This window comes from Chrysochloris asiatica, unplaced genomic scaffold (assembly GCF_000296735.1).
Source record: "Chrysochloris asiatica unplaced genomic scaffold, ChrAsi1.0 scaffold00204, whole genome shotgun sequence".
Taxonomy (NCBI): Eukaryota; Metazoa; Chordata; class Mammalia; order Afrosoricida; family Chrysochloridae; genus Chrysochloris; species Chrysochloris asiatica.
The window spans coordinates 965,555-989,561 of NW_006408722.1; the positions used below are offsets into that span (position 1 = coordinate 965,555).

A 24,007-nucleotide genomic window follows, 5' to 3' on the forward strand; every position below is an offset into this window, starting at 1 on the left:
GGGGAATGTCAGTCAACTAAGAATAACAAAGACATACACACCTCAACAAGGGATTCTCAATGAGTTTTAACTTTTGTTTCAACTGTTCAATCTCTGAATACAATTTTAACCCTTCCACCATGGAGATGTTTTCCTGCTCAGAATCAGAGCTACAATTTGACAAGCTGCTTCTCAAATTTAAAAACCTCCTGTAACTGTCCTCACACTGAGACAGCAGGCTGCGGTAGTCAACCGTGAGTCCTGAAGGAACTCGGTCCTCAAGTATGTCATAGTGCCTGAAAGTGAAAAAGGAAGTTAAAATCCAGTACCTTCCAGACACATTTTCCAACCAATAATCTTCAAGATTCAATAATAAATAGAAATATCACATGTTCCAGCAATCCCACAGCTAGGTACATACTCTAGAACAAAAAGAGCGCTGTTGTCCATCACAGCATTATCCACTATAGCAAAAAGCTGTAAAACCACTGAGGTGCCCACCAACGGATGAGGGTACAGAAACACAATGGAATACTATGCAATGGTAAAGAATAAAGTTGGAAAATAATTGCTTTATTCCTCATTTAAAAGTACCAATTAAATTAATGTCTGGAGGTAAAGAGATGCCTTCCTGGTGATTCTAATATATAATAACCAAGGTTGAGAGGTATTGCCTCAAGTGCTTTTCTTTTTGTCTTAGTCATGCTCCAAACAAACTGTTGTTGCTGTTAGTCCCACTGGCTCAGTTCTGACTCACAGTGGTTCCTCGCACAGCACCACAGCCCGGTCCTACATCCTCCTCACAATCACTGCTGTGCACCCACTACGTCAATCCAGTTCATCCAAGGCCTTCCTTTGTCACTCACCCTCGATTTTTTTAAGATAGGAGGAAAACAAAATAGAACCATAGTCTAAACAAATGAACACCACATTATGGTGTATTTAAAATAAATAAGTATTTTAAGCAAACAAATAAATGCTTCCACTCTTCAGATAAATGAATTAAGTGTAAAAATCAAGAATCTTGTCTGATTTAGTTCATCCATATTCATTTCAAGATATTCTGAAAATTCACTTTCCAAACAAGAAATAAAGAATCAAATCACTGACCGCTTGACCAGGTCAATTAAGTGGTAAAGATTAAGACTTAGATGTTAAAAATAAGCATCTTAGCCTTTCCAATACCCAGGCCAATCAGCTTATTTCTTCTTACCACATGGATACTTCATCATCTAGAAGCAATGAACTAACATCTGTGTGTCTCAGACCTACTGGGTTTGAAGCAAAGTGCTTTGAATTAAGGAGGAAAAATATTTACCGCACAGTAAAAAATCAAAATAGAATCATGTCTACTGATGTGGTAAGTGCCGTTGAGTCAGTTCTGAGTCACAGCCAACCTGCATAGGGTTTCTGAGGAGCTACTGGGAAGTTTGAACTGCCGACTTTATGACTACTAGTCCAATGCTTATCCTACAGCACCACACCAGGGCTCATGTCTATTGATGTTGTTGTTGTTGTTAAGTGCCGTCGAGTAGATTCTGACTCATAGTGACCCTGTATAGGGTTTCCAAAGAGCAGTTGGTGAGTCTGAGCTGCGGAACACTTGTGGTCCACATAGCACCACTCTTATCTTATTCCAAAGAGCTCCTTATTCTCCCTACATCTGATAACATCTGATCCCTGATTCTCAACCAAGAGCCACAGTTTCTTCTCCGTAGCTGACACAATTCTTCCCGTATGCTATCCCATCTGCCGTACAAGGCATACCTGTAAATCATTCCTTGTTGTTAGCACATGGAAGGCTGTCAAATGGGAAAACAATTATTCCCAGGTAAAGATCAAATCTGGCAGAAACACATGATATTCATCTACCATTACATCTCACTACAATTAAAAGCAATCATTACGCTTTAAGAACAAATGTCTCAAACCTAGAACAATTTTGGCATTTCATTAAATACACTATGAAAGTATGGGAAATATACAATAAAAAAATTGGGGAAAGGGCTCAACAAAAATCATAGTCAATCAATCTATGGGGAGCTGAGATAAGACATACATAATTCTAACAAGACTCTTCAAATATTTTTATTTATTTATTTTATTATTTACTCTTTAAGTCGAGACTAAATCAAATTGGATTTCCCAGAAACATAAAGGGTTATACTATGTAACAAATCATCTTTTACACTGGGAAAAAATTCATCTTCTCCATTTTTTTAATGCAAGTTCTAATTTCATTCTGATTTTAGCACTGCCTATTAAATCACCTCTCATGAATATAAGGAAAAATTACCTGGTCTTAGAACACCATCTAGTGGAAGGCCTAAAGTCACACTAGATAGGTCTATGTAGAACACTTGTGTATTTTTGTGTGGAAGGATTTACCTACCAAAATGATAAATTAGAAGAAGAATGTGTTTAGGTATTTTGGAATTTTTATTCACCACCAGCATCAACTATTTAGTGTTTTCATCTACTTGTCAAATTAAGATATAAGAAAAATGTGCTTGACAAAAATGTGTTGAATGAAGTCTGTTCAGTTTAGTGTGTTTTGCTGTAGGAACATAGAGCTTTACAGAGAGTAAAGCTATGTAGCTTTTAAAATACTCCTTAAAAAATTAAAGCAAAAAGTATTCTATAATCTTACTGTTTCTCAACCAACTGTCTTTTAATTTAAACAAAGGGGTTTTAACATACAAGTTCAGCTGGATTTCATTTAGTTGAGCAAAGCTATTAACACAGGCATTCTTGAACTCTCTGTTTATAAACACTGTAAACTTTCTTTCTACACTTGTACAAGTTTCATTTATAACTTGTCAATGGGTTTCACTATTTGTTCTATTGTTATATTTCTATCTATGGGTCCCTACCCTACACACTTACAGATACACATACACACACATATGTTACACAGGTAAAGTTAAACTGATAAATGTTTTTCCAAAAATGTATGAAGGTCAACAACAAATATTTACAATCTCAGTCGAGGTTCAACACATCTGACAAAATAATCATATTCATCCTCTTCTTCTTCATCCCAACTCCTCCAAATGTTTTGGTAGAAAAACCTAAAAAAGAAATTAGTATCATCACAATCCAATCACTGGCTAAAAATGTCACTATTTTGGAGGGGTGAAAGCTGCACTGTTTTGAGTAAATTAAAACATGTTATCAACTATAGCAAACACTATACAACAGACCCATGCTAAATCACCACTGAAAACTCATGAGTCGCATGACAGGGGTCTTCTTTTGATCTACAAGAATGGTTCAGCTAAGATTTCTTTTTCTTTTTTTCTTTCAGAACTGTTTCTGTGTCATCTGTAACTGGGTAGATGGGAATGCCGCTTACTGAGGTCAAAGAGAGTCGGGGTTGAAAGTAGAGTTCCATTTCACAGCAGAAAAACGGTGAGATGTCTATTTGGCATCCAGGGAGGTGATGGCAAGTGGGCAGATGACTCTACAAGTCCAGAGCACCAGGGAAAGGGCAGGAAGGGAGATCATCCTACCTAAGAGCTGTCACTGATGGCAGTAAGACAGTAAATACATGAGATTATCTAGGGACATATGTCAAGCAGTAGTTCCCACCCCTACCACACATTAGAGTCCCCTGGGAAACTGTTTTAAAAGCATTGGTATATTTTTTAAGGTGATCGTTTGTGACAAATTTTTATTACAGAAAATTTCAAGCACACACAAGAGCAGCTGAGAGAAAACTGTTCTATATATATGTATATGTATATGTATATATATATATAAAAGGAGCTCTGGTAGCGTAGTGGTTACGAATCGGGCTGCGAACCTTAAGGTCAGCGGTTCGAAACTACCAGCTGCTCCACAGGAGAAAGATGAGGCTTTCTACTCCCGTAAGGATTTACACCCTCGGAAACCCTGTACAGGGTCGCTATGGGTCGGAAACAACACGACGGCACTTAACAACAACTATATATATATATATATATATATATATATATATATATCTCCACCATCCAGCTTCAACAATGTAACTGCAACAACCATCAACTGATGGCAACTTGGCTTCACCTCTATCTCACCCACCGACTTCGCTGCCTCCCTCCCCTACTAGCCTGACATTTTGAAGCAAACCTTAGACATACGAGGGAGCTTCAAAGAGTTCATGGAAAAATGGAATTAAAGCATAATGGAATTTTCCCACAGATTTTTCGGAGCCCCCTCACAGGTCATTCAAAAAAGTTTTATGTGTGCCTCTAAAAAATAACTTTTTACCAAAAAAAACTGATGAATTCTTACGTATCTCATCAAAATGTCCCCAATTGTCTCGTCTGTTGTTACTGCTGGGGCGCTGCTGTTGTTTTATAGTCGGCTGGTTCAAACCAGGACCCCAACATTTAGCTGACTGCCTTTGAGTTGATTCTGACTCCAGGACCCTACAGGGTAGAACTGCTCCACAGGGTTTCCAAGACTGTAAATCTCAATGAAAGCAGACTACCTCGGCTGTCACTCGAGCAGTGCCTTGGTTCAAACCACTGGCCAACGCTTAATCCACGGCGCCACCAGAGCTCATTTAGTTAACACTTCTCTTAAATCACTTTTATTCTATAGATTATTCTTTCTCCTTGAAATTTCATAGCTTCCAATACTATGAATTTTAGTGATTTTATCCCCCTGATGTTTCACAACTTCTTCTACTTCCTTTATTTCTAGTAAACTGGTAGGATGATTTAGAGACTTGACCACCTTCAGGCAAGAATCCTTCAAGGGAGATAAGTATTTTCATCAGGCCACAGGAAATGCCCAATTGTGCCTCTTTTTAAATCGCCTGTGGAGATGTTTGCACATATGTGTGAATACACTAAAAACCATTGTACTATACACTTTAGTGGGTGAATTGTATGCTATGTGAATACAGTAAATAAAGCTGGTTTAAAAAACAAAAGAAGATGGCAGTTATCAAATACCAGGAATGTGGCTGAGAGGTCAGGCAAGGTGAGATCAGACAAGATTGGATACAAGAATGTGGGTCCATTGAGTGACCTGGATAAGTACAACCCTCCCTCACCCTGCCCCTGCCCCCAGGTGAGTTGTGGACAGAAACATGACTGGGTTACGAGTAAGTGTAGGCCATGACTATGTACCATGTTTAAGAAGTTCTGCTGCATAGAGGAAGGGGCAGTGAAGTGGAAATCGTCCCTTAATTCTTGCAGATAGTTGGGTTACCAATCTCTTCACCCTTTAAGCCCATCCTTTAAAAAAGAAAATGAAGTCAAGCACCGGTCTACTCAACTAAAACCCTAAGCTGGTGGCCTGAACCCAAAGTCCTGAGCTTGGTGATAATGCAGAGATTCAGAATCTGATTCTAAACCACCTCCCCTCCTCAGAGCTCCTGCACGCCACCTATACGCTTGTCTTATACCCAACCCAGCCCCCAAGAAACTCCCAATTTCAGAAACACCAAGTTCCTCCAGTGCTCGAAACCCCTGTAATGTGCTGGTCAAGCTGCCACAGTGCCTTTCCTCTCCTCCAGCTGGTGAACTGAAGCTTACATTTCACGGCTCAAATCTCTTCTTCCCCAGCAGGACCAGACATTCAGAGATCATTCACAGCTGCACCCCCCACCCCCAGGGTTTAGTCTCTCAAACCAGAACCCTGGGTGTCAACCTTGACTTCTCCTTCACCTTGATCCCCCAGATCTACCTGGTTGTCTCTGGACATTCTACTAGACCAATAAGTCTCAACTGTTCTCCTCCATATCCCTACTCTGCTCCATGAATGCCTCTGACCTGGCCTCCACCTTCCAACTCCCTCCATGTTTGTGTGGTAAAATATATTTAACAAAACATCTCCATTATTTCTACATATACAATTCAGAAACAATCTAAAGAGTAGTCATTTAAAACGCAAAGCTAGTCATCCTCACCTTGAAAGGAAGTCCTGCAGTGGCTCCCACAGCTTTAAGAAGACAAGAATGACTCATTGCACTTCGAAGTCCTGTGCCTTTAGGCCCCTGAAATTATGTTTGTGCTCCAGCCATGCTGGCCTTTCAGCTCCTTAAACTCACCAAGCTCTCCCTCCTCAGCCCTGCCACAACCACTTTCACCTGACTAATCCCAGAGACCCAAGTTCAAATGCCATGTCCCCAGGAAACTTTGTTGACCCCTTAACTAAATAACAGTGGCCTGACCTAGTCTTGGAGTCCCTGGATGGTGCAAATGATTAACAAACTCAACAGCTAATCAAAACATTATGAGAATTGGATTCCTCTATACCAATAATGACAGTGCTGAAAAGGACATTAGGAAAGCAATACCATTTACAATATTCACCCAAAGGATGAAATATCTAGGAATAAATATAACCAGAGAAACAAAAGACCTATACAAAGAAAACTACAAAACACTACTATGAGAAACCAAAAGAGACTTACAAATATGGAAGAATCTACCATGCTCCTGGATAGGAAGACTTAACATTGTGAAAATGTCAATACTGCTCAAAGCAATTTACACAAATAATGCAATCACAATCCAGATTCAATAACATTCTTCAAAGAGATGGAAAAAACTATTACAAACTTTATATAGAAAGGAAAGAGACCCAGGATAAGCAAAGCACTGCTTAAGAAGAAGAATAAGGTTGGAAACCTCTCACTTCCCAATTTAAAAATTTATTACACAGCTACCATGGTCAAAACAGCTTGGTACTGGTACAATGAAAGATAAACTGATCAGTGGAACAGAATTGAGAATCCAGAAATTAACCAATCCACATACAGCCAACTGATTTTCGACAAAACACCTAAATATATTGCATGGGGAAGTGATAGTCTCTTCAACAGATGGTGCTGGCAGAACTGGAAAGCGATATGCAAAAGACTAAAACAAGACCTTCACCTCACACCTTATACAAAAACCAACTCAACATGGATTAAAGACCTAAATGTGAATCCCAGAATTATGAAGGCCATCAATGAAAAAATAGGGACAAATGTGAGGGCACTAATTCAGGAAATACACAGACTACCAAACATTTTGAAAACTACACAAACAAAAGTAGACAAAATAGATGATTGGGCCATACTAAAAATTAAAAACTTAATGTACATCAAAAGACTTCACCAAAAGAGTACAAAGGGAATCCACAGAATGGGAAAAAATCTTTTGCAACGACACATTAGACAAGGGATTAATTACTAAAATATGTAAAAACTACAACACCTCTATTAGAAAAAGACAAATAACCCAATTAAAAAATGGGCAGAGGACATGAATAGGCACTTCACCATGGAGTAGATCCGGGCAGCCAATAAACATATGAAGAAACAAATGCTCACGATCACTAGCCATTAAAGAGATATGCAAATCAAAGCAACAATGAGATATCATCTCACATCAGCAATAACATCAAAAATCAAAAAGGTAGAGGACAATAAATGCTGGCGAGGATGTGGAGAGACCGGGACACTCCTACATTGCTGGTGGGATTGCAAAATGGTCCAAACACTCTGGAAAGCAATGTGGCGATTCCTCAGAAGGTTAGAAATAGAAATACCTTATGATCCAGCAATTCCTCTACTTGGTACTTACCCACAAGAAATACAAGCCATAACATGACTAGATATATGCACACCAATGTTCACAGCAGCACTATTGACAATAGCAAAAAGATGGAGACAGCCTAAGTGCCCAACAATGGAAGAATAGATAAACAAACTGTGGTACATACACTCAATGGAATACTATGCTACCTTGAAGAACAACAAGGAAGCTGTAAGCCACCACATAACATGGATGAACCTTGAGGACATTATGTTGAGTGAAATTAGTCAGTCACAAAAAGGATAAATACTGCATAGGACCACTACTGTAAAAGACTAAGAAAAAGAACCATACTAAAAGGGGGGTGGGGGAATAATTCTTTACTGGTTACTGGGATGTGGGGGGTGAGGGGAGGGGAGGGAGGGGAAGGTGGAGAACAGGGTAGAGAATAGACACAGGATAGTTTGGGTGCTGGGGAGAGGGGGGAAAATGGAAGAACAGGGTGGATGAGAGAACAGTTAGGCAGGTTTGCATGGGCTAAGTGGGACAGAGGTAAATAATGATGAATGTACAACCTTGGAACAACAGGGATTGATTGAGGCATGGTTTGAATGGGTAAAAGGAGGGAAATAATGTTAAGATGCTTGAGCTGTCTTTTATTTCTTGGTTTCCCTTGTATACCATTGTAAAATAGACACTTGAAGTGGAGAGAAAGGAATAGCCAGAAATATCACCATAAGGAGCTCTAATAGCGTAGTGGTTACAAGTCAGGCTGCTAACCTCAAGGTCAGCAGTTCGAAACTACCAGCGCTTTCATGGGAGAAAGTTGAGGCTTTCCGCTCTGTATTGATTTACAGCCTCGGAAACCCTAAGCAGGGTTGTTATGAGTCAGAACCAACTCCAAGGCATACCACCACCATCACCATAGAAAGCTTGTAAGTCCATCTTCTGCCTAAATGGAATACCTAAAACCGGGCTACAACTTGTCCAGTGAAGGAGGCTTCCTGGGGAGCCTTTGCATTGCATAAGACCATAAGTGGAATCCTGAGTCCAATCCAGAATCTTCTGAGGTGGGAAATCTCCACTTGAAAGGGCAAGCAGACCAGCCTGGAGCAGCTAGAAGAACAGGAGATACTTCTTGAAAGAAAGACCGACAGGAAAAATGAAAAACATAACGGCAGTCTGACTGACAAGAACAAGCAAGTTGCTGGCCCAGGAGACATCAAGGCAAGTGGTTGTGTCCCCTCAGGTTAAAATCCCTTCCAAGACTAAGACTCAAGGGGAATACACAAGCGGGCATGTGGTCTGACTGGTGACCACATCGGTCACCGACAAGGGTAAGTGAGGGAAAAACAGCAATGAAGCTGTGAGCTAAGTCCTCCATATTCAATAGACTCCTGTGAACCCTGGTGGAGGCCTGGTTGGCCAGCAGTATAGCAAGACCTGGGGGCTCCTGGGCTCAAAGTCAGTGACACAGCCACAGAGGACTAGAGTGGAAAGTGAAGCATCCAGCTGATAAGAAGAGGGCATATGCATCAGAACACCCACACTTGCAGATAATACCCACTTGACCTGGCTTCAATGACTGGAGGATCAGAGCTCAACTAGAAGAAGAAAGAAGAGGGAAAAAAAAGGGTAATCAGAGCTCAACTAGAAAAAGAAAGAAGAGGGAAAAAAAAGGGTAATCTGATACAATTTAATGAACTTGACCTACACATATGGATGCAGTAGCTCAAAACAGGGAACAAATCTTTACAGTGAGGATCATTCCCACCCCCTCGATACACAGGGTAGACAGGAACGGGCAACTTGGACATTGGCTACCCAAAATGGGGGATGGGGGGGGGGCTACAAAGGCAAGAAGTGACTGGCTTACAAGCTTTCAAGAGGAAGCCAAGATCCAGAGGGTATAGAGGAAGGTAGACTCTCCACTGAGCTGTATCCAATCTGTCTGGGCAGGGCTGATGAAAGGAGATGGGGATAGGACTTTTGTGGTACAACAGCGAATAACTGCTATCAGGACTGAATGTGAGGGCTGGAAATGTAGAGGTAAATGTTTTGTAGCAAAAGGAGGGGAGTGGTTGACTTCACAGTCCAGGAGCGGAGATCCCTGGGACCATCAGTGGAGAGGAGCGGAGTGCAGGACCCTACCCAGAGAAACACTGATGCCAGAGATGGAGGCAGAGACAATGACGAGGTGAAATGGAGTGGCTGGGTACTCTAGAACCAGAGAGGGAGAGGAGATTTATGCTGAGGACTGGGAGGCAGGCTTGCAGGATACACCCTTTGGTTGTTTGATGATGCATGGAGGGGACTGTAATCATGGCAATGAAATGATATGCAATAGGATGAATGTAAAGCTAACGTTCTCCCGTGTAAACTATCACATAATTCACAATAAAAACTTTTAAAAAAGTTAAGAGATTCAAGTCCACCCAGAGGCCCCTTGGAAGTAGTCAAGGTATAGCAAAGACTTCTGAAAAATCAGTCATTGAAAACTCTATGGAGCACAAGTCTACTCTGACATCCATGGGGTCACCCTGAGTCTAAATCAACGAAATGGTGATGGATTTGGTTGTTTCGTTTTGCCTTTGTACCTAGTTTGAGAACACTCTATAATTATTCCGGGCCTGAGACGCAGTGTTTCATAAATTAAGATCAGCAAAACCAGGTTAACTAATTATAGAGAAACTAGCAAATCCTTTTTAAATTTCAAAACACTAAGCACAATCATCAACTTTATGAACATTACATTATCCCGCTTTGCAGCTCCTGGAGGAATACAACTTCATTTCTAAACAGGGAAAATGAAGCCTTCCTGAGTGCACCCTACCCTCAAATATTTAATGACAAACCAGTAAAAGAAAACCTTAATTTCACCTGTTCTCGGCACAGACTGGAATCTGAATTCTCAAAATGAGAAATACATTTAGCCAAGCTCATCCACATACTTGATCTTCAACCAATTTCTGTATCCATAAAAAGAGATTAACTCCCTTATTCCTAATTTCCTAAAATCATCAATTACTACTTTACCTTCAAATGTTTTAACTACTGGATTTTACCAAAAATGCTAGTACCAGTTCTTTAGATTTACAATCCTTGGCCTAATACCGAAGATCTCAGATTAAATGTCTCTATATGCAATTAGACAGTTTCCGTGAGCTGTCAGAAACCAGGCCTGAGATGCTCTGCTTCTCAAATTAAGACAGGCAGAACCAGGTTAACTAATTATAGAGAAACTTTGCAAATCCTTTTCAAATTTCAAAATACTAAGCGCAATCATTAACTTTATGAACATTACATTATCCAGCCGTCCAGCTCCTGCCAGAATACAAATTCATTTCTAAATAGTGAAAATTAAGCCTTCTTTAGTGAACAAATAAGTGTGTATATATAATATATATACACACATGAATACACAACAGGGCTTCAAAAAGTTTATGGAAAAATGAATTAAAAGATAGAGGATAGATAATGGAATCTTCCATGAATTTTTGAAGGCCCGTCTTGTGTGTGTATAAGACAAAAAAACCATCAAAATGATCTGAAAACTATACCTGTGACTATAGGTCTGTCCTTTCCTTCTGAGTACAGGGAGCAGGGGTAAAGTTGTGTGAATGGTAATCAACTATACGGAAAACATGGAAAGACACAAGCACATTCCTCAAGTATCCTGGAAGTAGCCTGAGAAGACGCCATCTCTAACCAAAGATATCCTTGATATGTGTCATGCCGGGAGTTCAAACCCACCAGCCACTCCTTGAAAATCCTATACAGGGTCAGAACTGACTTGATGGCACTTATCAACACCACCACCAAGTCAGTTAAAAGCACTCAGCTCCTAATCAAAAGGTTGGCGGTTCAAAACCACCAGCTACTCCATAAAAGAAAACTGTATTTGGTTGCTTAAATTATTATATATTCCTGAGTGTTTCTGTATACATTCCCACCCCACCCCAACCCTACCCCCCTTAAAAAAATTAACAGGGAATGGAAGCAAATACAGATGCATGATGATGCATGAAGGAGATTGTAATCACTGCCATGAAACAATGGTGTAAAGCCGATGTTCTCCCATGTAAACTATGACTCAGTTCACAAAGACAACGTAAAAAAAGAAAAGAAAACTGTAGCAGTTTGCTTCCACACAAATTCACAGCCTTACAAACCCTATGGCAGGGGTGGAAAACAGTTTTTCTGTCAAAGTTTATAACATCATTCACAGGCCATACAAAATTATCAACTTGAAAATTAGCCTGCTATATTTGGTACAACATTTAATAACTCACCACTAATAGTGGTTACGAAGTGGGCTGCTAACCTCAGGGTCAGCAGTTCAAAACTACCAGCTGTTCACGGAAGATGAGGCATTCTGCTCCCGTAAAGATTTACAGCCTCGGAAACCCTGTACAGGGTCACTATGAGTGGGAACTGACTTCACAGCACAACGCAACAACAATTTGATGACTGGAGTCCTGGTGTGGTGATGCGGGTTAATGCGCTGGACTACAAGGTTGGTTTGAACTGTAAAGTCAGAGGTTCAAAAGCTGCTCCTCAAAAACCCTATACAGGGTCACTAAGAGTCAGAACCGACTCAACGGCTTAACAGCACCAACACTGTGATGGCTGGAACTGTGGATGCTTTGACAGGGCCAGACTAAATGATTTTGTGGGTCTTATACAACCCGTGGGCTAGATGTTTCCCACCCCTGCCCTGTGGGGCAGTTCTACTCTATCCTATAGTTGCTGTGAGTCGGAGTTCACTGGATGGCTTGGGTGGGCTCATCTCCACACCACTTAACAGCACTTAGTGCACAGGTCACAGCACACCACCATCTTCACTTCCTCTTTCTGTCCTCTTATATTCAAATATGCAAACCGTAAGTCTCAGATCCCAGGACTCTGAAGGCAGCTTCTAAATATGTACAAACCATATGAAGAGTTCTTTTTTAATATTTAGGGTAACTGGGTAAAGGGCATACAGAATTCTTTGCACTATTTCTTTTTTAAAAAATTTAAGTTTGGGATTATTTCTAAAGTAAAAATTTAAACATATTTTTAAACTTTTCATTTAAAAAATTTCCCCCATCCTTGAATATTTAAAAATGCCTAACTTTACAATCTGAGTTTTAAATCAGGTCTAGAACAGAGCAGATCCTACTTTACTTTTCCCAATGTTGCTAGGCTTCAGCCATTTTCCTCAACTTCTCTTCTTACCTGACATGCTCAATTGCAAGTGCTGTCTGGTCAAACACTCCAGAATCATCGAACACCACCCAGAGCTCCTGCAGGGGCAGCCGGCGTTCTTTCAGATCGAGGAGCTCGTTCATACACTCAGCGGTAAAAGTGTTTACCCGAGACTCACAGAGGTATGGCTCAGCAAGCCTCACTACCGCCTTCAGTCCTAGGAAGTCCACGTCTGTGACCTGCAAGTTACAACCATGCAGTTGGACTCAACGCATGGAAAATCCAATTGAAGACACATATAAAACACTAGTGTTTAAGAAGCATGACAAGAAGGGCAGGAACCCATAACCTAAGGGATAAACTAGACAGGCCAAGCACTTAAGCTCACGGAGTTTACCCTGTAACCAAGAAGGCAGATAAACGAGCCAATAAGACACTGGTGAGGCTGTGACAGACTAACTAGCAGGGGAGCCTGGTTCCCTGGGAGGGCCAGGGGAAGTCACCTGTGAGCTGAAAAGGAAGCCATGTGAAGAGCCAGGAGGGGTGCAAAGGCTTGGCTGTGGAGCAGGAAGAGGCGGGGAGGAAGGGAGCCCCAGGAGATGAGGTAGGAGAGATAGACAGACACCAGGTGCATGATTCTTACATGCTCCCTACTGCAATGAGAAATCGTAAAGCCAACTTGAAGCCCTTGGTAAATGCAACGAATGAATGGTTTTAAGCATATTTCTCTTTTGAAACAATGATTCTGAAAGGGCAGGGGAGGGGACACTTTTATGACCAAATTAGCAGGTATGAATAACCAAAGATATTGGCACAATCCACAAATTTTTAATTTACAAGGAACACTTGCAACCCACTGTGGTGGTTGTTAGATGCCACTGAGTTGGTTCCAACTCATAGTCCTGCAGAGCACAAAGAAGAAAACACTGCCTGGTTCTGCACCATCCTCACAACTGTGGTCATGTTTGAGCCCACTGCTTCCGTCACCGTGTCAGTCTAGCTCATTGAGGGGCTTCCTCTTTTTAGCTGATCTTCCATTTTACCAAACGTAATGTTCTTCTCCAGAGACTGGTCCCTCCTGATAACATGTCCAAAGCATAGGAGACAGCGTCACCTTCCTCACTTCTAAGGATGTACTTCTTCCAAGACAGATTTGTTTCTGCTTCTGGCAGTCCATGGTCTAGTCAATGTTATCTGCCAACATCATTAATTCAAATGCATCCATTTTTCTTCAGTGCCTCCACTGCCCAGTATATAGTCACTGCAGTATGTAATGTCATCTTCTAAAGGAGCTGTAGCAACAACCTGTCTTCACACTCCCTGGTTTAGCTTTTTAGTTTAACAGGCCTTTTTTGTGGTCCAGTTAACAAACACTAAGAAAAATTCATAGTTGTAATTAGAGTGCAAATTTAATGTAAAAGGTCCAGTCAGTTGAAAACTAAGATTGTTTTTTACTATCTGCATGCAGTAGGGCACCTTATCTAGAGATTAAGCACATACTTACAAATTTGTTAGGCAACAAATGGGATAGGTTTAAACTGGTTTGAGCTACTTAATGGGCTACAACTAAGACGGTAGAAGATGAACTGAAACGCCTGTTGGCTTCACAATCAGGGCTCTCTCTCTCTCTCTCTCTTTTTTAATATTCTCAAATCTCTTCTCACTTTATAGTGAAGGTATTTGAGACACCTCATAAACCATTTCTCCTTGTCAAAGGACCGCCTCCTCAGTTGCTTGTAAGATTTGCAGAACACATTATGCACCATAGGGAGGCCTCTTGTGGCTCAGTGGTTAAACTGCTTGGCTGCTAACTGAAAGACTGGTGGTTCAAACTCACCAGCTGCTCTGTGGAAGAAAGCTGTGGTAATCTGCTTCTGTAGAAATGTACAACTTTAGAAACCCTGTGGGGCAATCCTAGTCTGCCCCACAGGCTCACTATGAATCGGCATCGACTTGCTGGCAGTGGAGTTTTTTCCTTGGTTATACGCCATGGCAATTAGATGTGAAAAGCATGCTTATTTTCAATCAGCTCATAAACTTTAATTAAAAATAAGCACTTTGGCTATAAGAGTCTGAAGTAAAGTGCTTTTAGCTAGAGACAAATCCCTTAACAACAGAATTAAATTTACCTCAACCAGCACCTCGAACACATTAGTGTGCCAGACTGCCCGCCATCCAGATGGTTCCAGGACCTTCTCCAAGAACTCAGCTGTGAATTCTCTGACCTCAGAGGCCTTGCAGTCAGCTGCAGACAAATTAAACACTGTAAGAATCGAGACTGCATAAAGCAGAGAAGTTCATAAATCCATTAGGTCCACTTCCGTCAGCACCCACAACTGGTAGCCTCAGGGACTGAAATAGGTAATCTAGTTTAAATGGAAAGGATAAAAACAAAACAAAAAGAGAACCTACTCACCTAAAATGTAATCTTGATACGCTCTGAATCGCTCATAGAACAAAAGTTGACTTGTTTGGAAAATTTCTGGGAAAAGCGTTTTACCTTCTAGCACAAAACTCTGTAAACTTGTAACTGCCTTATCGTAATTGCTACAATCACGGCATGAGTCTTCATCTTGAAACAAACCTGAAAGAACAAAAATGGACAGTCCCAACTCTCCCAGACACAACCAGAGTTTATAAAATGCTTCTTTTTTCCATATCCTTGCCTAGGAATTCCAAGCACAACACATGCTAGGATTTGGTATGCTGTTTTACTTACTTCTATCATTGTCAGATCAATGTGAGAAAGATGTTTAGCTCTGCTTTATTGTCTAGGCAAAGGCTTTCAATTGTGTGGATCATGACAAGCTATGGACAACATTGCAAAGTATGAGTATTCCGGAACACTTAATTGTGCTCATGAGGAATCTGTATATGGACCAAGAGGCAGTTGTTCAAACAGAACATGGGAACACTGAATGGTTTAAAATTAAGAAAGATGTGCGACACGATTGTATTCTTTCACCATACTTATTCAACCTGTATGCTGAACAAATCATCCAAGAAGCTGGGTTCTACAAAGAAAAACGTGGCATCAGGATTGGAGGAAGACTCATTAACAACCTGCAATATGCTGATGATACAACTTTGCTTACTGAATGTGAAGAAGACATAAAATATTTACTGATGAAGATCAAAGAGCACAGCCTTCAGTATGAACTGCATTTCAGTGTAAAAAAAAAACAAAAATCCTCACCACTGGACCAATAAACAACATTCTTATCAACTGAGAAAACACTGAAGTTGTCAAGGACTTCATTCTTCTTGGATCAACTATCAGCACTCACGGAAGCAGCAATCAAGAAGTCAAACGATGTATTGCATTAGGCAAATCTGCTGCACAAGACCTTTTTAAAGTGTTGAAGAGCAAAGATGTCAGCTTGAGGACTAAGGTGCTCCTGACCCAAGCCATGGTATTTTCAATCACCTCATATGCATGCAAAAGCTGAGCAGTGAATAAGGAAGACCGTAGAAGAATTGATGTTTTTGCGTTATGGTGTTCGAAGAGAATACTAATACTGAAAGTGCTGCCAAAAGAACCAACAGATCTGTGTTGGAAGAAGTGCAGCCAGAGTGCTCCTTAGAGGCCAAGATGGCCAAACTTCGTCTCTCATACTTCGGACATATTGTCAGGAGGGACAGGCACTGGAGAAGGATATCATGTTTGGTAAGGTGGAGGGTCAGAGAAAAAGAAGAAGACCCCCAATGAGATGGATTGGCCAAGTGGCAGCATCGATGGATTCAAGCATGGCAACAGTAGTGAGGTTGGCCCAGGATCGGGCAGTGTTTCGTTCTGCTGTGCATAAGGTCGCTATGCATCAGTACCGACTTGATGGCACCTAACAACATAAATGTCAGAAAAAAAAAAAAATCCCCAAACTTAAAAACATCTCAAAAGCCAAGCTCTGCTTCAAAACACTAGGCGCCTATAAGAGCCTTCACAGATAAGGTTTTTGTTGTGTGAGGTTTGAAGGGAGGCAAAGGGTTTATTATTCCTTGATTCATTTGAAACCATCCAAGTTCTATTTAAAAGGATAGCAGCTCTGATGTTTACTAAGGAGTCCGCTAACACAATGGTTAAGAACTTCCACCAGCAGTTCCATAGGAGAAAAGACTTGGCAAGAGTCCCCTATAAAGATTGTTGATGTTAAGTACCGTTGAGTCTGTCCCAATTCATAGCGACCCTGTATAGGGTTTCTGAAGAGCTGCTGGTGAGTTTGAACCACCAACCTAGTGGTTAAACAGACCTTGTGGTCCAGTGCTTATCCTACAACCAAGACTCCCCTGTCAAGATTACAGCCTAGGAAACCCTACTGAATTCTGCCATATGGGGAGCGCAGTAGCTTGTAAGATAAGCACTAGACTGCAAACCACAAGGTCAGTGGCTCAAGCCTAACAGCCACTCTGAGGAAGAAAGATGAGGCTTTCTGCTCATCTGTCAAGTGGACAGTGGTGGTTCAATGGGAGAATCTCATCTTTCATACAAGAGATCCAGGTTCAATTCCCAGCCATCAGTGAAGGTTTATATGTATTGCTATATGAGTCCTGGTGTGGTGCTGTGGGTTAACGCTCCAGACTGCAAAGTTATTTGAACTAAAAGTCAGCAGTTCAAGCTCACCAGCAGCTCCTCAGAAACCTTATACAGGGTCGCTATGGGTCAGAACCGACTGGACGGCACTTTACAACAACAAATGTTAAACAGAATTCAGAGGAGCTCCCAGACAACAATGAACTAGGAAGGCAAGAAGTAGGAAGAAAGACCTGGTTATCTATTTTGCAAAATCAGTCAACAAAAACCACATAGGTCACAACACACTGATCCCCACTGACAATAGGGTTGGCCCAAAACTAAAGACAGCACAGGACCAGGTTCGGGAATGCCAATAGGCATTAGCTAACAATAACATGATCTTTACTATAGCTTAAAGGCTCTTGTAGTCATTTCATTTTTACAAAAACAATTCTATAAAACTGCATTAAAAATAGGGCTATAACCGATTTTCTATAATCCTTCTCATATGAGCTGAAGCCTGCCTTTATTTTCTACATCAGCCAGTCAATGGCCCCTCAAAAAACAAGAATGAGAGATTCTTAATCAAGCATAAGATTTACTTCACTGAGGCTACTAGGCTCCTCCTCACTAATTTCAATGACTGTGTCTAAGGAAGTGATTAGAAAATGCTAATCACTTTAGGTTTGGGTTGTATGTAATTATGTTTCCAAAGGCAGGATTCTGCCAGTGGTGTATCTAACTCTGTGTGATACAATGTTTTTAATCAATGAAATGTTTGGACTGAAAGAGTAGCTCCCTGTGGGGGTTTCAGGGAGGGTAACTGAGAAGCCACTTGACATTGCCCCTCCACCCCCAACACCACTTTTATTTGTTCCTTCCTCCCATTTCTTTGCCCCTGTTCTGGTCACCAGAATCAACTTGACCTCACAGATGATCCAGACCTAGTCAAGGGTCTCTAGCTCAGACAAAGCCGGATGCACAGGAGTCTTGAAGAGCTGAAGCAACTTATTAGCTGTGTGACAATATCTCATTACCTCAGCTTCCTTGGTTATAAAAGGAGGATAAAAATAGTATGTCTACTTCAATTAAAGTAAGAGAATTAAATAACAGTCCCCATTATTTGGTAAGGTCCATTGTTGTTGTTAAGTACCTCGAGTCAGATCTGATTCATAGCCACCCTGTACAGGGTTTCTGAAGAGCGGCTGGTGAGCCTGATCTGTAGACCTTAAGGTTCAAACCAACTTTGCAGTCCAGCGCATTAACCCACAAGCACCACACTGTCTATACTTGAGAACCTAAAGGTTGGTAATTGGAACCTACAGCAGTTCCACTGAAGAAGAGGCCCACCTATCAGCTCCCCTGGTTAAGATAGGTTGGTAAACGAAAAGGTCAATGATTTGAACCCACCAGTTGTTCTAGGAAAGAAAGGTGTGGGCAGTCTGTAAAGATCACAGGCTTGGAAACGCTGTGGGGCAGTTCTAAGTTCTACTCCATGCTATGATGTTGTTGTTAAGTGCTGTCAAGTCGGTTCCAACCCTTACAGACCCTACAGGGTCACTATACGTCTGAATCGACTGGACACCACACAACAATCAGTTTCCCTAAGATGACAACCAAGAAAGTCCTATGGAGCAGTTCTCTGAAACTCATGGTGTCCCCATGAATCAGAAGCAACTTCCAGGCAACTAACAACATCACTTGGGGGAGCGGTGGCTCCATAGAAAAGCACTGGACTGCGAACCACAAATCAGTAGTTCGAGTCCACCAGCCATTTCGAGGCTTTCTGGTCCCACAAAGATATACAGCCTTGGAAACCTGGACAGGTCGCTGAGTCGGAACCAAATCCACGTACTTAACAACAACATCACTTCGTATACCAGTGCATGAGTATTTGGCACATCAACAACACTACATCAGTAAATTCCTTAAAGCCATTTTCAATGTAATGACACTACACATCGTATTTCTTTTCATCTTCACAATTCTGTGCGACCACTGCCTCTAATTTCCTGATGAGAAAGCCGAGCCAAGTGACTTTGGCCAGTTCACAAGGTTAGTTATTAGTGGATTTAAGGTGTCCTTACGTTTTCTCACGTTGCCTGGACTTGATTTTCCACTAGACAATACTGGGAGAGTAAAAACCTGAAGAAGCTTCAAATGTCAGGAGGCAAAAAAATAAATAAAAGAGCAATGAAATCCGAACGAAGAGGTAGAAAGGCCTGGGAATTCGAAAATCAAGGTCCTAGTTCAGATTTTTACCAAACGGGCTCCCAAACCCTAGGGATACCAACTACCGTCAGTGCTGGGGGAAAGCAGGCCGAGGGTTCAAGCTTCCTCTTTTTGGGGACCTAGAAGTGTGGCTCACGGTCTCCTCTGATATGCCAGTGGAGCGAAGGGCCTTTTCCGCGGACACAGATGGGCAGAGGCCCTGAAACCCAGCTGGGATTTCCTACTCAGTGGGACTCACTCCAGTCTCCTAGAAAGCCGAGATAGCAGAGGGCGAGGAGACCAGAGTAGCCCGGGATCTCCGACGCTGACGTCCCGAGACTGGTCGGGGTCTAACACAGTCCTCAGCCCCACCCGGGGCGACGCTACCAGAAGTTCTCCGGCGCCCCCGACCGCAGCAAAGATGCTCGGCCGCTAGGAGGCGGATCCCCAGGCCCGGGAGAGGCGTATGCTCACCCTTCCCTACGCCGGCCGGCTCCTCCTCGGCGGTCCAGCCAGTGTGCTCCCGCTCCGGCGCCATTGCTTCTGCCTCTAGACCGCCACCCGTCACCAAGCTGCTCGCCATTTCAAATTTCCCCGGGCAGCCGCTTCAACCAGTAGAGCGATGACGCTGCCACTTCTGATTGGATACGCCGGCAGAGGATCTCGGGCCAATCAGAAGAAGCTGTGCGCTCCTCTGTTTCCACCCCCTCGACCACCTTAAAGGAGCGCTCGCTATGGGTCGGAACCGACCCGACGGCACTTAACAACAACAACAACAACAAGTGGCGCTGGCGAGTAAGCCACGTACTGATTGCTAACCTGAACGTAGTGGGCGGTTCAGCAAGAGAAAGCTGAGATTTTCTACTTCCGTAAACATCGGGCTAATGCGCTGGATTGAAAAGTCTGTTTGAACCGCAAAGTCGTCGGTTCAAGCTCACCTGCCGCTCTTTGGAAACCCTATACAGCGACCCGACTGTATTTCACTTAACAACAACAAAGATTTAAAGGCGTCCTGGTGTGGCTCTCTAGGACAAGCACTGGGCTGTTAACCACAACATTAGTAGTTCAAACCCTCCAATGATTTAGGTTTGTGGATTTGTATTGTGGATTAGGTGAAGGTTTACAGAGTAAATCAGTTTTCCATTCATCAATCAGACACATATTGTTTCATATCATTGATTGTAACCCCCAGCAGCACTCTTCTCTCTTCTGGAGGAGTCCTGGTGTGGCGCTGTAGGATAAAGGTGGATCTGAACCTCGAAGTCGATGGATCTAAGTCACCAGCTGCTCCCCAGAAACTCTAGGGTCCTATGAGTCGGAACTGACTCTTTGGCACTTAACAAACAAACATCCCTCTTCTATCTTGTGTTTCCCATTTCCACTCCTTCTTTCCTATCCTTCCCTGCCCTTTGAACTTTGTCTGTAAACAAATGCTTCCCTTTTGATCTCATATGGTTGATTGTTCTGAGAAGTGTGCACCACCCTAGTATTATTGTTCGCATTATAGACCTATCTATTATTTGGCTGTAAATTGGGTCATGGAGGTGAGTTTGGTTCCAGGCTTAAGGGTGATTAAGGGCCATAGTCTCAGGGATTCTACCACTGTCTATCCAATCAGTAAACCTGGTCTTTTTAAAAATTATTTTGAATTTTGCTCCACATTTTTTCTCCCACTCTAGCCAGGGCTTTCCAAATGGCCAGTAGTTATAACTGGAACTATCTAGTTGTTCTGGTCTCAGGATCCTGGAGACTGAGGTTCATGTGGTCCTTCAATCCTTTGGACTAATTGTTTCCATGTGTCTTCAATTTTCTTCACTCCTCTTTATTGTGTTTGGGAAGACACGGATAGTTGTTGCACCTTAGATAGATTATGGATTGATTAAATAACAGGTAACGTAGTGGTTACAAATTGGGCTGTGAACCTCAAGGTCAGCAGTTCGAAACTACCAGCTGTTTCACGGGAGGATGATGAGGCTTTCTGCTCCCATAAAGATTTACAGCCTCGGAAATCCTGTACAGGGTCACTATGAGTCGGAACCAACTCCACAGCACACCACCACTACCATCACCGCTTACAAAAGTCTCTCCCTTGATGGAGTTTATGTTAAGAAATAAAATTTATATTTTTTATTTTTATCTTTTACTTCCATTTTTCCACAAACTTTTTGTTGTCTCCCCCTATACTACCATCCTCCTGCCTTCTTGCCTACGTGGTTTCTATTGGGAAATCAGAAGTGTCTTACTGATTCTCCTTTTTAAGTAATTTTAGCTTATACTAAGCTGTTTTCAGGAATCTTTTCCTGCCTTTGGTTTTGGAAAGCTTGATTATGATACGTCTTTGTGATTTCCTTTTTTTTCCCCTCAACTTTTTATTGTTAATTGAGTGGTTTGTTGTTGTTGTTGTTAAGTGCCATCAAGTTGGTACCAATTCATAGTGATCCTATGCACAACAGAACAAAACACTGCCCGGTCCTGGGCCAACCTCAAAATGGTTGCCACACTTGAGCCCATTGATGCTGCTAATCCATCTCTTTGGGGGTCTGCCTTGTTTTCTCTGACCCTCCACCTTACCAAACATGATATCCTTCTCCAGAGACTGGTCCCTCTTGACAATATATCCGAAGTATGAGAGACCAAATTTGGCCATCCTGGCCTCCAAGGAGTACTCTGGCTGCACTTCTTCCAACACAGATCTGTTGGTTCTTTTGGCATCCCATGGCACTTTCAATATTCTCCTCTAACACCATAACTCAAAAGCATCAATTATGGTCTTCCTTATTCACTGCCCAGCTTTCGCATATGAGGTTATTGAAATACCATGGCTTGGGTCAGGCGCACCTTAGTCTTCAAGCTGGTATCTTTGCTCTTCAACACTTTAAAAAGGTCTTGTGCAGCAGATTTGCCTGATGCAATAAGTCCTTTGATTTCTTGACTGCTGCTTCCATGCGTGTTGATAGTTGATCAAAGAAGAATGAAGTCCTTGATGATTTACAGAGCAAATAATCAGTTTTATACCCAACAAACCATGTATTTTGCTTCATTGCATGGTTGCAATTTGTTCCTTGATATGAAGAATCTATGTGCCAACAGTTAACAGTATTTAGCTCTATTCACTTTATTGTGTTCCTCCCAGTGTCTCCCATTACCTCCATCTTTCCTCTGCTAACCCTCTCATGTTATATATTGCCTGCCCTGCCACCTGTGTTAACATGTGTATACCCTCTAGCCTGTTAATAATTTTCCCTCTCCCACACCATAACCATCATAGATTGTTTCTTTTATCAATAAAACCTTTTTTTTAAAACTTTCTACAACATTGGTCTTATACACTATTTGTCCTTTTGTGTTTGACTAATTTCACTCAGCAGGTTCAACCATGTTGTGAGGTGTTTCACAGGTTCATCATTACTCTTCAACATTTTGTAGCATTCCTTTGTGTGTATGTATCAAAGTTTGTTTAACTATTCTTCCACTGATGGGTATTTAGGCTGTCTCCATTTTTTTTTTTTTTAATATGTCTCTTGTAAACAACATACTTAAGGATCTTGTTTTCTTACCCATTCTGCTCTCTATGGCTCTCTCCTTCCCCTCCCCCTCATTCTGCAACTAAGCACATTCATGAAAACTTGTAAACTAGCCACTTCATGCCTTTGTAAACCTGCCCTCCCCTCCATTTTTGATTGCCAATGTCTAAATTTCTCATCCCTATCAACCCAGTGGTTACGAATCGGGCTGCTAACTTCAAGGTCGGCAGTTCAAAACTACCAGCCGTTCCGTGGGAGAAAGATGAGGCTATCTGCTCCCGTAAAGATTTATAGCCTCAGAAACCCTGTACAGGGTCACTATGGGTCAGAACCGACTCCACGATACTTAACAACAACAACAAATCAACCCAGCACAATGAGGAAACAAAGTTATTCCTTGATATGAAGAATCATTTCATTTCATAGACATTCATAGGCAAGTTTAGTTCATCAAACTGTAGCAGTTTGCATTTGTTCTCAGTATGCAACATCTTTACCTTCCTTGGTTCAAGTTCTGGTCAACTAGCCATCCAAGCTAGATCAAAGGGGTACTTACTAGCTGCAAGCTTGGCAGAGTTCACATATACCTCCCTGCACTTCAGACCAGCTGGCTGCTTCACTCTCAGCCTTAGTCTCCAGGGCCTAGGTCAGTCAGTGCCCATAGGCTCAGGGGTTCACACATCTTAGTGATTTTCTTTTAGGGTCTATCCAGTTTGGGTTTCATTAAGCCTCTTGAAGGCTTATCTTCTCATTTTTAATGATATTAAAGAAGTTTTCCTCCACCAAATCTTCAACAATTTTCTCAATTTTTTTTTTTTTTTTTTTAGTCTCTACCTGTTCTGAAATTCCAATCACACAAATCAGTTCTTTCTCTTGATGGTGTCCCATATAATTCTTAGGCTTTTTTGTTTTTGTCTTTGTTTGCATTGTTTTTTCTAGTTTATTTTCTAACAGATTAGTATCAAGAGATTCACTCTTAATCTCTTTAATTCTGTCTTCCATTGATTCAGTTCTACTCCTTTGCCCTTTCAATGTGTTACTTATTTCTGAAATCATAGTATTAATCTTCTAAA

General features: G+C 41.7%; 1 protein-coding gene across 1 annotated transcript in view; it reads right to left on the bottom strand.

Annotated features, from left to right (window-relative positions):
• Positions 1–19,993, bottom strand: part of SHCBP1 (SHC SH2-domain binding protein 1) — a 34,947-nt gene extending 14,954 nt beyond the window's left edge. The window contains exons 1-6 of the mRNA XM_006872560.1: positions 19,885–19,993; positions 15,106–15,273; positions 14,819–14,934; positions 12,720–12,928; positions 2,958–3,050; positions 42–275 (exon numbers count right to left, since the gene is read on the bottom strand). Coding sequence (XP_006872622.1) covers positions 42–275; positions 2,958–3,050; positions 12,720–12,928; positions 14,819–14,934; positions 15,106–15,273; positions 19,885–19,993 — 929 coding nt within the window. The remainder of the gene's footprint in view (positions 1–41; positions 276–2,957; positions 3,051–12,719; positions 12,929–14,818; positions 14,935–15,105; positions 15,274–19,884) is intronic.
• Between the last annotated feature and the right edge of the window lie 4,014 nt (positions 19,994–24,007).